General features: G+C 51.8%; 1 protein-coding gene and 1 long non-coding RNA gene across 2 annotated transcripts; one reads left to right on the top strand and one right to left on the bottom strand.

Moving 5' to 3' along the window:
* Positions 1-86: 86 nt before the first annotated feature.
* LOC115557075 (kelch-like protein 10) lies at positions 87-3,308 on the bottom strand. The gene is made up of 4 exons (XM_030374661.1): positions 2,796-3,308; positions 1,727-2,335; positions 892-1,041; positions 87-600 (listed from the first exon to the last, which is right to left on the bottom strand). The coding sequence occupies exons 1-4, from the start codon at positions 3,306-3,308 to the stop codon at positions 247-249; spliced, it is 1,626 nt and encodes a 541-aa protein (XP_030230521.1). The 3' UTR covers positions 87-246.
* Positions 3,309-5,377: 2,069 nt separating this feature from the next.
* LOC115556527 (uncharacterized) lies at positions 5,378-10,568 on the top strand. Its single transcript, XR_003979080.1, has 3 exons — positions 5,378-5,475; positions 8,052-8,172; positions 8,906-10,568. It is a non-coding gene; the product is annotated as an uncharacterized LOC115556527 (long non-coding RNA).
* The last annotated feature ends 813 nt before the right edge of the window (positions 10,569-11,381 follow it).

Here is an 11,381-nt window from a genome sequence, read left to right as displayed (position 1 = left end):
CTACTTATTTCGTACCAAAAGTACAATTCAATTGTAATAGCGGTACACATCAAATAAAATATAGGCTATTATCTATTGCTCAATATAAAAAAGTTAAACAAAGTTGAATTAAAATAATTGTGATACATATTTGACTCGTAGAGTATTATTGTAAGTGGTGGAAGTATTCATTCTTTCGATATAGTTGGTAGTAGCATAAAAATAGTATAAGTCTATAGAAGTCATCAAGGAACTCGTGCAGTTTAATTAATCGTCTTTCCGGGCGTCCGGGTGTCCAGGCCGGGCTAGCGGCGGGCGTGGGAACGCGTACTCGGCCACATTGGCCAGTCCCGTGACCACGCAGCAGCTGAGCGCGCTGCGGTACACGGCCATGTCGCGCACGGTGCTCCAAGCCTCCGTCGTGTCGTCGTAGCGCTCGGCGTGGCAGGTCGTTGACGGTCGGCCGTTGTAGCCCCCCGCCACATACAGCCGCCCCTCCAGCACTTCCACGCCGAAGTTACTCCGTGCGTTGAGCATGGAGGGCACCGCGCGCCACGCGTTGTTCTCCGGACTGTACACCTCCACGCTCCGCAGGCGGGCCGCACCGTTGAAGCCGCCCAGCTGGAGGGAGGGAGACGATAGCGTCAAGCAGACAGATAGACAGACAGACAGACAGACAGACAGACAGACAGACAGACAGACAGACAGACAGACAGAGAGACAGACAGACAGACAGACAGACAGACAGACAGACAGACAGACAGACAGACAGACAGACAGACAGACAGATAGACAGATGCACACACACAATTCCAGAATGAACTTAAACCGTAGAAGAAATTGAAATATTTAGGCCAATACCTATTTGCATGTGTGTGAGAGAGCGTGATGTGTGTTGCCATGGAAACGGACCGCGTAGACCTGGTCCCTGTAGGCCGCGACCCCCACCCCGCTGCGGGGCCCGCCCATGGGGGCGATGAGGGTCCACTGGTCGGCCCGCGGGTCGTAGCACTCGGCGCTCTGGAGACACGCGGAGCCGTTGAACCCGCCGCAGATGTACACCTGAAGACCGCAATGTCACACACACACACACACACACACACACACACACACTGGTTTGATACCTTCATCTCAAGCTCTACAACACACCTTTTCTCTCAGCTTTCTTCTAACCTAATTCCTCTCATGTGCATTCCCGTGGTGTGTGATCAAACATATCAAAGTACTCAGACGTCTCAAGCCTTACACAAGGTTGTGTTGTTCAATATCATTTGTTTTTACGGTGCGCCTGTGAGATTCTGGGTGGCCTCCAGTCCACAGTGATGTACTGGACCGTGTGTGTGGAGTGTATCTGGTGGAAGCCAGGGTCCGGAGTGATGCACGTTCTGCAACAGCTGGAGCACTGATTCAATTAGGATCGGCCAATAGAGCGCAGCGCTGGCTCTCACCTGGTGGTGGAGGCTCTCAGCTGGTGGTGGAGGCTCTCACCTGGCGGTCTCACCTGGCTCTCACCTGGCGGTCTCACCTGGCGGTCACCTGGCGGTCTCACCTGGCGGTCACCTGACGGTCTCACCTGGCGGTCTCACCTGGCTCTCACCTGGCGGTCTCACCTGGCGGTCTCACCTGGCGGTCACCTGGCGGTCTCACCTGGCGGTCTCACCTGGCGGTCACACCTGGCGGTCACCTGGCGGTCTCACCTGGCGGTCTCACCTGGCCCTCACCTGGCAGTCTCACCTGGCGGTCTCACCTTGCTGTGGAGCGTGGCAGCGCTGGCGTCGCTGCGGGCCTCGCTCATGGCGGCCAGCGGCGTCCACTGGTTCCCGTGGGGGCGGTAGCGTTCCAGGCTGCTGAGCCGCTGGTGGCCGTCAAAGCCGCCCATGGCGTAGACGCAGCCGTCCAGCGCCGCCACGCTCACGTAGCAGCGCCGCGCGTGCATGGGCGCCGCCGGGCACCAGCGGCGGGCCGCCGGGTCGAAGCGCCGCACGCTGTTGAAGCAGCGGACGCCGTCGAAGCCGCCCACGAGGTAGAGGGCGTCGCCAAGGACAACGGCGCCGTGGTACGCCCTCGGCTCCTCCCCCTCGACGGTCACGCCCACCCAGCGGTTGGCGCGTGCGTCGTACGACTCCACGCTGCTGGTGGGCGCGCCGCCGCTCCAGCCGCCCACGGCCAGCAGCACGGCGTGCGGCAGGCGGGGGCGGGTCAGGGGGTTGAGGACGTCCAGGCGGGCGGGGGGGCCGCCCCGCAGCACCCGCAGCACCTCGGTGACAGCGGGGCGGCAGCGCCCGTCGCGCCGCACCAGGGGGTGCTTCTCCACGCGGCTCCAGAAGTAGCCGGCGTCCATCAGACCCATGCGGACCTGCCACGCACACACACGCACACACACACGCACACACACACAAACACACCCACACACACGCACACACACGCACGCACATCCATCACGAGCTGTTTCGAGGTCCAGTCGTCTCCCCCAGGGGGGGGGGAGTATCGCGTAAAGCCCCCCCTAAAGCCCTGAGGTGTATCGGGCCCCCCCCCCCCCTAAAGCCCTGAGGTGTGTTAGGCCCCCCCCCTTCCTAATGCCCTGAGGTGTTTCGGCCCCCCCCCCCCCCCCCCCAAAGCCCTGAGGTGTGTTAGGGCCCCCCCCCCCTAAAGCCCTGAGGTGTGTTAGGGCCCCCCCCCCCCCCCCCCCTAAAGCCCTGAGGTGTTTCGGCCCCCCTAAAGCCCTGAGGTGTGTTAGGGCCCCCCCCTCCTAAAGCCCTGAGGTGTGTTAGGCCCCCCCCCCCCTAAAGCCCTGAGGTGTGTCGGGGCCCCCCCACCTTGAGCAGCAGCTGTGCGAGGTGGCCCCGTCGGCCCTCCTCGTCGTGGGACACCCAGCGCAGCAGCGCCTCGAACACGGCCTCCTCGCGGGCGGCGTTGAGGCCGTCCTCCCCCAGGAGGCGCTCCAGCTCCCCCGGGGCCAGCTCGGGGAACTCCTCCGAGGCGCGGGCCACCTCCTCGAAGCAGCGCAGCAGGAACCCGTAGGCCCGGCGCCGCAGCCTGGGCAGCGGGTAGTGGGCGGTCAGCCGCCAGACGCCCACCACGTTGGCCACGCTGAGCCGGGCGCCCAGGTAGCGGCAGCAGGCCCGCACGGCGCCCGGCACCGACAGGTAGTCGGCCGCCACCAGCAGGGCCTCCACCGTGTCCGCGCTGACGGCCAGCCGCCGGGTGTAGGCGTAGTCCAGGAGCAGCTGCATGGTGTCGGCCGCCACGCCCGGGATGGGGTACACCCCCGCCGGCCGGGGGGGGGGCGCCCGCACTGGTGAACAGGGCCCTGCAGGAGAGAGGTGCATTCTGGGAGGATCAGGAGGCGCCCCAACCGGAGGAGGGGTTGACACGGCCCGCATGTGCATTCAGTGAAGAGGGGAGAGCATGAAATACCGAATGTGTTCATATGGAAGAATACGGCATCCACAATATCTTATATATTATCTATAATTCTTATCTCAGACACAAACCAACAAACACACACACACACACACACACATACACACACACACACACACACACACACACACACACACATACACACACACACACACACACACACACACAAACACACACACACACACACACACACACACACACACGCTCCTGTGCTGAACAGACTCTTCCCCAGACGAAGAGGAGGGTGATAATAATAATAATAATAATAATACATTTAATTTAGAGGCGCCTTTCAAGACACCCAAGGTCACCTTACAGAGCATATAGTCATCATACATTTTTTAAAAAGCAAGACATTGTGGAAAAAATAAAAAAATAAATAAATAAACATAAGCAATAAGAAATAGATAAAAAAAAAAACAATCAAAACAGTGATCAGTTAGACGTTGTGTGCGAGTTTGAACAAGTGAGTTTTGAGTTGTGACTTGAAGGTTGAAATGGTGTCTGACTGTTTTATGTGTGGGGGGAGGGAGTTCCAGAGCCTGGGTGCTGAACAGCTGAATGACCGGGCACCCATTGAAGTGAGTCGTGATGTGGGGATACATAGTAGTCCAGCAGAGGTTGAGCGGAGGGAGCGGGAGGGAGTGTATTCTTGGAGGAGGTCGCAGAGATAACTGGGGGCTAGGTTGTGGAGAGTTTTGATGTCTGTGATGTCTGAGCCCTTCGTCTCACCTGAAGTAGGGACTGCAGCCACACAGGATGTTCTTGTGAGCGTTGAACCGCCGCCCCTCCGCCTCTATGACCGCGTCGCACAGCTGCCCCCCCAGACGCAGCTCGTTGAAGACGTCACACGTGGTCGCGCTCATCGCCCTCTCCAGGCCCACTTCCTGTGGCTCATCCATGACTCCCGTTCCCGGTGCTGGTTTGTGTTTTGTTGTCTTCAATAAATGAAATGAATACTTTGTGTAATTTAAGGAAAGATAACAATGGTTTCTTTCCTGGCCTCGTGAGCAATGCATAGCCATAGCCATTTTCTTTGAAGGAAGATATTGAACTATAAAATAACGTTGTATTTAGAAGGTGTTTATGATGCTAATTAAGTGACAGTTAACTTCTACAATATTGACCCTAACAATTCAATACAGGACCTACCTTTTGTTTTCAGAAGTGAATTTGTTAATATGAGTTAAATGGTTCAGACACAACACACAACACAATCTGTATCCCAGCAACAGTGTGTTGATTTAAAATGGATTCCATAGTTCCCTCACTGCCAGTTTAGGAACCATGACCTTTTGTGGGTCAACACGGGGGTCATCCGCTTGGTTACAAACAGAAATGGTGTGTGTGTGTGTGTGTGTGTGTGTGTGTGTGTGTGTGTGTGTGTGTGTGTGTGTGTGTGTGTGTGTGTGTGTGTGTGTGTGTGCGTGTGTGTGTGTGTGTGTGTGTGTGTGTGTGTGTGTGTGTGTGTGTGTCTTTCTTAAAAACTAGACTTACAAACTACTGTCCTTTTTAGTCTAAAGTTGTACATTATACCACCGAATCCAATACCTCAATAACCAGAATTCTCACAAACTATGATATTTTGGAAAGAAACACCTGGCAAAAATATAGTTCTTTATTATACACTAATGGGACTAACCGTTAAAAGTACATGTTAGTCAGATATACATGATGCATTGTCAAGCAAAAGGCCATGTTTCTGTGTTTACTTGTCGCAAAGCGTTTATGTTTGTGCACAAAACCACCTGCTTTAATACAACATTATCTGAAAACTGTCACCGTTTATAACCTTGCTCTATTCTACAAAGCATGCGTTTCGTTTGACTTAACTACATCAACACTTTCACCACAAGTTACTACCATCATCGTGAACAATATTTCATTAGAAACAAAGTTCAGTAGTGTGATTTAACTCCACCAGGGGTCAGACTTTACTGTTTTATACCTCCCCATCCTGTTCATCCGTGAAGTCACGTTGAAATGGCCACAGACCCACAGTAATGCGTTCACGGTTTGTTTTGTGACCACATTTGGGCAGAGCACTACCACGCTACATTCCCCAGGGTGCAGGTAAGACTTACTCATCAACTTATTTCGGTCTTGTATTCTAATAGCAATGAACAAACGATGTCCAGTTTTAAGTCTTATAAGGCATGATATAGCGGAATGACACGTTAGGTAGAACCGTCCTTCCGGCCTCTGGTAAATGACTGACAGCGGAGAGGGACCGTCACCTCCACTACAGTGCTGCACACACACACGCACACGCACGCACGCACACGCACACTACAGTGCAGCTCAAACACACACACTACAACAGTGTGACCTTGCATAGTTAACAAGGGTGCGGCAACCTTTATCTCATTCGGATCGAACACGGAAACCAATGCGATTGGCTAGTGGACGTTTCCAAGGATACCCTGCCTCTTTTTTCTGAGGACGATGGTGTGCTGTGAGACGGTGGGGAGGTTAAATAAAGTTTAAATTAATGTCTCCCAAATTTGGGTAGCCTGCAGTCTCCCACACTGGTTGGAAATGTGCTTATTTGTCCAGGAGAGTTTGTTGCTGTTGGCTTTGATTGGGTCGGGGACAGGGGGGTTCTCTGTTTCCCTTTAATCCGAACACAAACCCCAGTGTAAACAATGAGACCTGAGTTGGGCTACAATGTGTCTAGTACAAACATATGTTCTTACAGATGTAAACACATCAGACAGCAGGCACACAAAAATGAGGTTCTTTCTCGGAAACACTGTTGGCAAATAAACCCATGCTTTCATCCCTGGAATTTGGATGATGATATCTGATCAGGTCAGGCCCACCGTGAAGGTCAGTCTTCCCACTTATTCTCTCCATCTCTTTCTCTCACTCTCTCATTCTCTTGCTCTTACTCTCTTCTGCTCTCTCCCTGTTTCTCTCTCTCTCTCTGCCTTGTTATCTCTCTCTCATTCTCCGTTGCTTTCTCTCTCAGTCTCTGTCTCTCTCTTCCCTCAAACTCTAATTTAAACATGCACACACAGACAAACACACAGAGACGCACAGACGCACAGAGACGCACAGCAAGCTCACACATGCACACACAGACACACACACACACATGCAAACACACAGGCAGTCACACACACAGGCACACACACATACATGCACACAAAGGCAGGGTTAGACAGAAAGGACACAGAGAGGGCGCGAGAGTTAGAGACGAAGAAAGAGCGAGGGAGAGAACAGATGGAGGAAGGGGATAAGGGGGAGCAGGCGAAGGCCTGATTGTCAGGACTAACTTAAACCAAAGTCCTGACAATCACAGCAGAAGAAGAGGAATAATGAAAGAGTTGGTGGAGGGCGGGTCAGGGGTTAAATACAAACAGCTGTTTACCGTCAGCACAGAGCAGGACCATTAAGCGCACCGCCTCCCAGTCACGCACTGGTTTACCAGAGCGCAGAGAGGACTCACACACTGGAGTAAACCCGTCCCTCATTAAGGCGCCTCATCAAAGGCCTCTCTGTCCCCACCTAGCTCCCAACACACGTCCACACCGCCATGTTGAATAAGCACATGAAGACACATGTTTACCCCCCCCCTCCAGGGGACGCATAAACACACACACACACACACACACACACACACACACACACAGGGTATTGGGCTTTTGATTGGCGGTGCATTAAGCAGCTTTAACGAGGAAGCCTCCTGATGGACAGCCTCAGGGTCAGGGGCGTAGCCAGGGGGGTCAGGGGGGGCCAGGTCAGAGGTTGGCCACCCTGCTGCCCCCCCCCCCCCCCCCCCAGAGTATTTAAAAAATATTGAACGGAAACGGTCTAAAGAAAGGTGAAATATATGCACTATTAGTTTGACCTAACTTTGACTTATCATTCTTATTTAAAGTGTTATGATCTGACGTTATGAATAATTATTGCATTTAAAAAGGATGATTGGATGATGGTACAGTACGATTGTTGAATACTTGATTCTGATTGGTCGATAAGGTTCCTGTGGAACACCAAGGTCAGAAGGTCTGGGTCCCTCCCTGTCTCTTCCTGTCCTCCTCATTCCCTTGATCTTCTCATCTCTCTCCCCTCCCCTCCCCATCCCTTGCCCCTCTCTCCCCCTCTCCTCCTCTCTCCCCTCTCCTCCCTCCACTCTCTCCCCTCTCCTCCTCTCTCCCTCTCCCCTCTCCTCCCTCCACTCTCTCCCCCTCTCCTCTCTCCCCCTCCCCTCTCCCCCCTCCACTCTCTCCCCCTCTCCACCTTCCTCCCCCTCCCCTCTCCCCCCTCCACTCTCTCCCCCTCTCCACCTTCCTCCCCCTCCCCTCTCCCCCCTCCACTATCTCCCCCTCTCCTCCTTTCTCCCCCTCCCCTCTCCCCCCTCCACTCTCTCCCCCTCTCCTCATTTCTCCCCCTCCCCCCTCCAGGTGTGGTTGTCATGGGGATTGAACACTGGCTTAATAAGATCATTAAAAGCAAATTAGGACCAGATGAGACATCAGTCTTCTTACGTTAATGACATGAGGGTACTTCATGATGCAGCTGTGTGTGTGTGTGTGTGTGTGTGTGTGTGTGTGTGTGTGTGTGTGTGTGTGTGTGTGTGTGTGTGTGTGTGTGTGTGTGTGTGTGTGTGTGTGTGTGTGTGTGTGTGTGTGTGTTCTTTGCAGCGGCCCGCTGGACACTAAGAACTGCTGAAACCATCAGTTTGTCTGCTAATTGATTTGGGTCGGTCAGACTCCTCCCCACTCATTGTCATTCATATGTGAAACCGAAGGCCCAGCGGACAAGGTGAGCGTCAGGAAGCCTCGTTTACGATGGTCAACCCCAGGACGTGAGACAGGAACACAACTAAAAGGCACTGGAGGGGTTCTGAGATCCCTTTGGTGCAACACACTCGAGTCTTTACCACACAGAGGGAGGGGGGAGATGAGGAACATGAACCAACACACCCCATCAATTATATAACTCTAATGAATACACGCTTTGATCACCGCGTTTAAATTAACCTACAACAAAACGACCCTCAAGAATGTTTTACAACAGAGCTTGTGTTCAGTGCCGTGTAGAATCACAGTCTAAAGCCTGAGGTCCAAAAACTGGTTTAATTGTGCGCTTGAAAATAAGGAGTGGTGTGTGTTGATTGGCTGGGCATGCATTGTGCTTCTGACTGCCCCGTTGTGGGGGTGTCTTCAGCGCTGGGCTCCAGGGCAGGGGCGGGGGGGCTGAGGGTTGGCTTTGGTCGCGGCGCTGATCCTACAGCTGATGGAGCTGGGAAGAGAAGAGGGAGGCGAGCCGAGGGGGGGAGGGGGTTTATCTCTCCAAGCGTCACAAACAAGCTCTGTCGACGTGAAACGCGATTTAAAGGTACAACCACTAAATAGAGCACACTTACTGTCTCTGCTTGAACGGACATGGACTGACTACTGACACACTGTGAAGATAAAGAATGAACCAGTTGCTGCAGATGTTGTTGTGAAATGGGTTAGTGATACAGTGATACTGTTGGGTGGTGTTTCAACAGGAATAGTCTGCCACCGAAAATCAGGAAGGCGGACTGCTGGGAAATTCCATCCAAACGGAAAACCTTCCTCTTGAATCTCCGTATGGCTGAAGAGTGAATACTTGAGGCAGAGGAGGATGAGGAGGATCAACATAAATGAACAGGGAGGAAGGGTGTTGACAACATGTTGTTGGGAGAAACTTCCTTACCAAATATCTCTCCCAAAAGACTAGAGATCTCACAGGGCCTGAGTTCTAGTCCATGCGTTCTATAACTCGATTTTGTACTCTGCTTTTCATCTGCTTTCAAAAACACGATGTATGAGATGAAAATATATTGCTCTCTGTGGAAGCCAAGTCAAAGCAGAGAGAGAAGAGGGATGGAGAAAAAGATGTGTTCAGAGAGGAAGCCATAGAGAGAGAGAAACAGGCAGAGAGAGCTAGAGGACGAAACGTTCAGAATGAGAGTGACAGCGAGAGGATCAGAAAGCAAGAGAGAGAGGGATAAAGAGAAGGATGGAGAGATATAGGTTCAGAGAGAGGAAGGGACTGGTTCAGAAAGAGAGAGAGGTTTGAAATAAGAGAGAGAGAGGGAGAGCGAGAGATTTGAGATTTTACAAAACAACTTTATTTACATATTAGTTAAATTTCATGAACATTAATAAAGTGCAATTTGTGTGTGTCTCTTCTGTTAAAAGTAAATTATCTTTTAAAAATGTGTACAAACAGCAAGTCCACACTAGAACAGACAATGTTTTTATAGCACCAGCGATTTTTAAAAGTGTCCAAATCTCCAATATTTTTATAAAATGTGTACTCCAGCCACAGCCTGGCCCTGATGTTGCAAAGCCAGACTGTGCGTGAATCCTGTCCTTTGTTTTCCACACGTTTTTTTCTACTAATGTAGATTGCCATTTTTGCTTCCCCCGAGAGATAATTTAATAATTGCCACTTGTCCTTTCCTTCTTTTTTGTACCCAGCCCCCATGATAAACATTCTCAGAGAAATTGACACCAAACCAATTAAAAACCAATGCTAAAAGAGTGTAAAACTGTGTGATCTCCCACTCAGGAAAAACGTGAATAACTGTCTCAGAGATTAAAAAAAGGACACATGCTCAAAACAGATGAATTAATAACAGAAATAAAAGAATTGGAGGCGATGGCACCATGTAAAAATCTCCATTGGTGGTCGGCAGTCCACTTCTTGAGGGGAGGTTTATAAAACAACTTCCACTGTGGGCTGGGCCCATTGCGCCCCCTAACCTGTTGGTCCACACAGTGGGGGGGCGATCGGGCCCATTGCGCCCCCTAACCTGTTGGTCCACACAGTGGGGGGGCGATCGCTCAGACCAGCTCGGTTGACGCTCTTCACGCAGTTTGCATAGACAGTTTCTTTATCATCCCTGTTTACTGAGAGCCTATTTGGGCAACAGGGAGTGAGCAGGGGGCCTGTCAGCTCTCCTACCACGGGGCTCAGGTGGACATCAGGAGCCAGCGGGGTCTGGTGTGGCTCCCCCTAGGTTGTAGTCCATCAGAAGGCTTTTTTCTTGGTGGTCAGCAGGGGTGGACTGGTCATCTGGCATACCGGGCATCGTCCCGGTGGGCCGTTGACCCAATGTGGGCCGGTCCGGTCCGCTATGTTTTGTTTTTTTCTCTCTCTCTAAATTCCCTCCAATTGGGCCGGCCAATGGGCTACAGAGGGCTAGCAGTGTGTGGCCAGCATAAACACATATTATTGGTCTGTGTTTGTCATTGTCAATCAATCATGGGCTGACAGGCTCAGAGAGCCCTGACAGTGCTGTCAATCACAACACAAACCAGGGTGGGCGGGACCTCATGGCATGGGCCAGAGTCGCGGGAATCGGGACGGAGCTGAAAATTGATAAGCGTAAGAAACGCCCGGATGGCGCTGAAAAACTGCGACTCTCTGGAGGTGGAAGCTGCTAAATGTTCAAAATGTACACACCTATTTGGAGCCGGGGTCAACACCCCAGCTGGTGCTGCTGCGCCGGGAGACGAGCGAGTGGAGGCAAATATGCTAAGTAACGTTAGCCTGGGGCTAGCTAGGCTACATTTTGAGAAATGTCCAAAACAAAACGTTTTTACATGAATGTGATTCAATTCAGCTGAATTCAAAGTGTCTATTGTCATATGCAGGGGCGGATCTAGCCATTTTGGGGCCCTAGGCAAAATATAGACATGGGGCCCTCATTTTTGAAACACGTACACAAAACAAATAACCATCCCAATACTCTTAGAATCGCAATAAACCCATAGTGCACTGCCACTCAACTCTCCACAGTAAAATCAGTTTCAGATTTCTCCAGCCTTTGCCAAAATTACATGTTTATTACTCAAACGAGAGAGAGAGAGAGAGAGAGAGAGAGAGAGAGAGAGAGAGAGAGAGAGAGAGAGAGAGAGAGAGAGAGAGAGAGAGAGAGAGAGAGAGAGAGAGAGAGAGAGAGAGAGAGAGAGAGAGAGAGAGAGAGATGAAAA

This window comes from Gadus morhua, chromosome 13 (assembly GCF_902167405.1).
Source record: "Gadus morhua chromosome 13, gadMor3.0, whole genome shotgun sequence".
Taxonomy (NCBI): domain Eukaryota; kingdom Metazoa; phylum Chordata; class Actinopteri; order Gadiformes; family Gadidae; genus Gadus; species Gadus morhua.
The sequence above is the reverse complement of the archived record's forward strand: the minus strand, read 5'-3'. Positions and strand labels throughout refer to the sequence as shown.

What these genes read in the sequence shown, in the direction of transcription:
- LOC115557075 (XM_030374661.1), bottom strand. Translation starts at nt 3,308, where the DNA reads ATGCACCTCTCTCCTGCAGGGCCCTGTTCACCAGTGCGGGCGCCCCCC. An exon ending in CTGCCACGCTCCACAGCAAG is followed by an intron (nt 1,042 to 1,726) that starts GTGAGACCGCCA and finishes TGCGGTCTTCAG; the next exon opens with GTGTACATCTGCGGCGGGTT. An exon ending in ACAGGGACCAGGTCTACGCG is followed by an intron (nt 601 to 891) that starts GTCCGTTTCCAT and finishes CCCTCCCTCCAG; the next exon opens with CTGGGCGGCTTCAACGGTGC.